At 41.5% G+C, this 4,649-nt stretch overlaps 1 protein-coding gene across 1 annotated transcript; it reads right to left on the bottom strand.

Annotated features, from left to right (window-relative positions):
- Window positions 1–316: 316 nt before the first annotated feature.
- On the bottom strand, window positions 317–4,335 carry LOC137644427 (uncharacterized). Its single transcript, XM_068377404.1, has 3 exons — window positions 4,226–4,335; window positions 2,929–4,086; window positions 317–459 (listed from the first exon to the last, which is right to left on the bottom strand). The coding sequence occupies exons 2-3, from the start codon at window positions 3,995–3,997 to the stop codon at window positions 317–319; spliced, it is 1,212 nt and encodes a 403-aa protein (XP_068233505.1). The 5' UTR covers window positions 3,998–4,086; window positions 4,226–4,335.
- Between the last annotated feature and the right edge of the window lie 314 nt (window positions 4,336–4,649).

Genomic DNA, 4,649 nt, shown 5'->3' on the forward strand with positions numbered 1-4,649 from the left:
GTAGATTATTCCCTGAAACAACCATAAACATAATTAGCAGACCCCATAATAAATGTGATACAAACTATGTTAGATCCTCAAAGTAAAACTAATTAAACCAAATAGATACAAATGGAATAAACAAAAGGAAATACAAAAGAAACAGAATTACTTGATAAGTTGCTTTGACTGTCCCTCCATCAGGTAAGTAAACAAAGTATGAAAAGATCACCAGACAAAAGGTTCAGTGTGAGGTATGAAAGAGCAAAAGGACAAAACAATATTATAACATTCTTCCCCTCTAGATATAAAATTGGTTACATCACTTCATAAGTAATTAATCCCCCCCATATCGGTTCGGAGCCCTTGACACCCGGGTTGATCTACGTTCTGGAGGTGATGCTGTCTCTGTTCTAATTTCAGCTTCTGGGTGAAGTCCCATACCTTCTGGAAACTCTTGATGGGTTGTTGTGGGTGACACTGGAGATTGAGATGGTATGGCCTCTGGTGACAATGAAACAGAAGGTAGTTCTTGATTTTCAGAAACAGAGTTATCCCTAGGGCATGGGGCCAAGTCACGTAAGGAAACCGTTGACTCTCGGCCGCTGGGATGTCTAATGTTAGCATATGTTGGGTTAGCAGATAATAGTTCAACTTCATCCACTAGGGGTTCATTTTTGCTTGTTCTGACAAACTTCCTCAATAATACCGGTCCTGACGACATAAGCCACGAAGGCAGAGAGCTCCCCGAGGATGAGCGGCGCGGAAATCCAAAAAAGCGTTCATGGGGTGTGACATTAGTTGCGGTCGACAGAAGGGATCTAAGTGAATGTATCACATCAGTGAGTACTAATTCCCAGTGCTGATCGGGAAGATTTCGAGACCTGAGTGCCAGCTGGATTGCCTTCCATACAGTACCATTGAGCCGCTCCACTTGCCCATTGCCGATTGGATGAAAAGGGGTAGTTCGACTTGTTGCAACTCCCTTCTGTGCGAGATAGGTTTTGAGCTCCCTGGACATGAATGAGGTTCCTTGATCCGAATGTATATACTGAGGCATCCCACACAGGCTGAATATTTGTTCTAAGCCCTTAATCACTGTAGTTGTGTTCATGTTGGGACACGGAAAAGCGAAAGGAAAACGAGAATATTCATCAACCACAATAAGTAGATATGGGTTGCGCGAGGCCGTCGGAACTGGTCCTTTAAAGTCAATGCTTAATCTCTCCATTGGTTGTGTCGCCTTGATGAGTGTTCCTTCTTGGAATTTGTAGAATCTTGGTTTCAATTCTGCACATATCCTGCAAGAAGCACAGACCTTCTTAACGTCCTCGGTGGAAAAGGGAAGATTTTTCGATCTCACAAAGTGCAACAAGCGAGTCACACCTGGATGGCACAGATTCCCATGTAGTTCAGTGAGGGTAGATGACGTAGAAACCACGGAACCGCAAAAAGCTCGGGTGAAGGCATCAGGAACCACATTCTCTTTACCGGGGCGATAATGTACTGTATAACTGAAGGCTGCGAGTTCCATCCGCCATTCCTGGATCTTATTATTCTTAACTTTAGTGCGTTTCCTGTTGTCAAACATGAAGGCCACAGAACGTTGGTCTGTAACGAGATCAAAGTGTTGTCTAGCAAGAAAATGACTCCACTTACGTACAGCCTCCACGATAGCCATGGCTTCCTTCTCTACGATGTGATAGTGAATTTCACTTCCTTGTAAAGTCCTAGACATGAAGGCCACGGGCCTGCCATTCTGGTTGAGTACTGCTGAGACTGCTACTTCCGAGGCATCACATTCGACCTCAAAAGGCAAATTTTCATCCACAGTGTGTAGCGTTGCTCCTTCAAGTTCATGTTTGAGTAGTTCGAAAGCCTGCAAAGCTTCTTCATCTAAAGGAAATTTCTTTACTCTTGCTAGTGGTTGAATCTTAGCAGAAAAATTCTGTATCCATTTAGCGTAATAAGCAAACATACCCATTGCCCTCTTTAAAGATCCTTGACTAGTGGGAGGTGGTAGTTCCTGTAGAGGCCGGAGTCTTTCCATGTCAGGTTTTATTACACCATTCCCCACACAGTAGCCAAGAATATTAATGGTACGCACAGATTTAATAGTTTTAGTAGCATTGAGAGTTAGGTTCCTCTTGTTGATGACCTCAAGAAAGCGCTGCACGTTCTGATCATGTTGTTCTTGAGTGTGTCCAGCAATAGTGATATTGTCCAAATATGGAAAAGCACCTTGTAAGTTTTCTTCTTTCACCAACTTATCCATAGTTCGTTGGAAGGCTGCAACTCCATTGGTAACTCCGAAAGGTACTCTACAGAACTGGTACAGGCGTCCGTTGGCTTCAAAAGCTGTATACTTCTTGTCTGCTTCCTTTAGTGGGACTTGGTGGTAAGCGCTTTTCAAGTCAAAAGTCGAAAATACGCAATATGTTGAGAGTTCATTAACCATGGTGTCAATCCTTGGTAATGGATAAGCATCCAGTTCTGTAAACAGATTTATAGTTTGCGAATAATCAACACACATCCTTTTCTTATGCCGATTAAAGGAATCCTTAACCACCACAACTTGAGCTCTCCATGGTGATATGCTATCCTCAATAACACCCTCAGCCAAGAGACGACTAGTCTCCGCTTCAATGAATTCTTTGTCATCTTTACAGTAATGTCTTGATTTAGTGACAATAGGCTTACAATTAGGTAACAAATGCTTGAAGATAGAAGGTTCATCCACAGCAGCGGCTGCCAACAAACAGTAGGGGTTAGCACCAGATAAGTTGAGCGCTGGTTTCGGCCCACCGTATTCAATAGTCACTTTCTGATGCTGCTCTTGGAAGTCCTGACCAAGTAATACTCCTGAACATAAATCCTTCATTACTGCTAGACGCGTGGATGGATAAGTTTCTCCATTAAGAGGAAGAGTCAAGTCTACATTGACATAACCTGGAGAGTTTGTATGCAAAGATTTCTGTGCTAAAGCGACGTCTTTATCAGTGGGATGTATTGGTAGCTTTAATTCCCACGCTACCTCTTCATCTATATAACTGTCATCGCTGCATGAGTCGACAAGGGCTGTCAACTTCCGTCCTTTAATTGTTGTTGAGGTAGCTGCCCGATAGAGGCTCTGAGGAAAAGAGGTACCAGCATTAGCTGCAAGAACAGATGACTGTGAGGGATCAAATACTGTAGCTGTTGTAGATTTACCTCCATATGTAGATTTAGACAGGCATGCTTTTGCAAAGTGCCCCTTCTTGCCACATTTATTGCAAATAGAATCTCGAGCTGGACAGTGTGCCCGAATATGATAGGGACCTCCACAAAAAAAGCACTTTCTCTTCATGAACAGAGTAGTCGCTAATACTTGAGTTCCAGCAGTTACCTCACAGCTCTCAGACGTTGGTCCACTCTTCACATGATCATCTGTGATAAGTGCATGATCCGATGTAACCACAGCAGCAGTATGCCCAACATGAGGAAGCATGTGACTGTAAAAACTAGCATTACGTTGGGCTAGGTCTAAAGAGTAAGCCTGGTCATAAGCTGCCTGTAAGTCTAGAGTTTTATTTTCAAGAAGACGTTGCCGAATCACAGGTGAGGCCAGGCCATTTATAAAAGCATCCCTGATCAACTCCTCTCTGTATTGTTCTGCACTAACTGGCTTAAAATTACAGTCCTTACCTAATTTACGCAATTCTCTCAGAAACTCATCCAAAGTTTCCCCTGCCTTTTGTTGGCGAGTAGCAAGTAAATGTCTGGCGAATATTTCATTAGGTGCCTTAACATATAACTTTTCCAACGTAGAAATGGCAGTATCATAATCCACACACTCCTCAATGTATTCATACACATTATGACTGACATAGTTCACTAGTGTCCTTAATTTATTTGGTGCATTTTCACCACATTCTTGAATAAAGTTGGAAAACGTCTTGTGCCAATGCCGCCATTCCTTTGCTGCAGAAGGGAGGCTAGGGTCCAGATCCAAACGGGCAGGCTTCAATAGTTTCTCCATAGCTTAAGTTGAATAAATTGTTATGACATTAAAAGACTTGGCTGCTGCTACCCAAGCTTTATTCAACTTAAACTTCAGTAGATTATTCCCTGAAACAACCATAAACATAATTAGCAGACCCCATAATAAATGTAATACAAACTATGTTAGATCCTCAAAGTAAAACTAATTAAACCAAATAGATACAAATGGAATAAACAAAAGGAAATACAAAAGAAACAGAATTACTTGATAAGTTGCTTTGACTGTCCCTCCATCAGGTAAGTAAACAAAGTATGAAAAGATCACCAGACAAAAGGTTCAGTGTGAGGTATGAAAGAGCAAAAGGACAAAACAATATTATAACAGTCTGGTCTTATTTGTTATGATAGTCAACTGATTTTTGAAAGTATCATTCAAACCTTGCCCAAAGAAATAATTCAAAAAGTCATTAGTTTCAATTTTTTGCAACTTAACAGATTCAATACAGGTTTTCATCTGACTAATATAGGAAAATGGATCTGTGCTGTACGTTAATCTCATCTCTGCTATTTGTTTAATAGTATTGAATTTCTGCAGCGAACCAGAAGCCAAAGCTGCTAACAAAAGTTCCTTGGCATCATTAAAAGTCTGTTTATCCACTTCAAGTGAACTCAACAAAACGGAAGCACGC

The sequence above is a fragment of the Palaemon carinicauda genome, chromosome 7 (genome assembly GCF_036898095.1).
Source record: "Palaemon carinicauda isolate YSFRI2023 chromosome 7, ASM3689809v2, whole genome shotgun sequence".
NCBI lineage: Eukaryota > Metazoa > Arthropoda > Malacostraca > Decapoda > Palaemonidae > Palaemon > Palaemon carinicauda.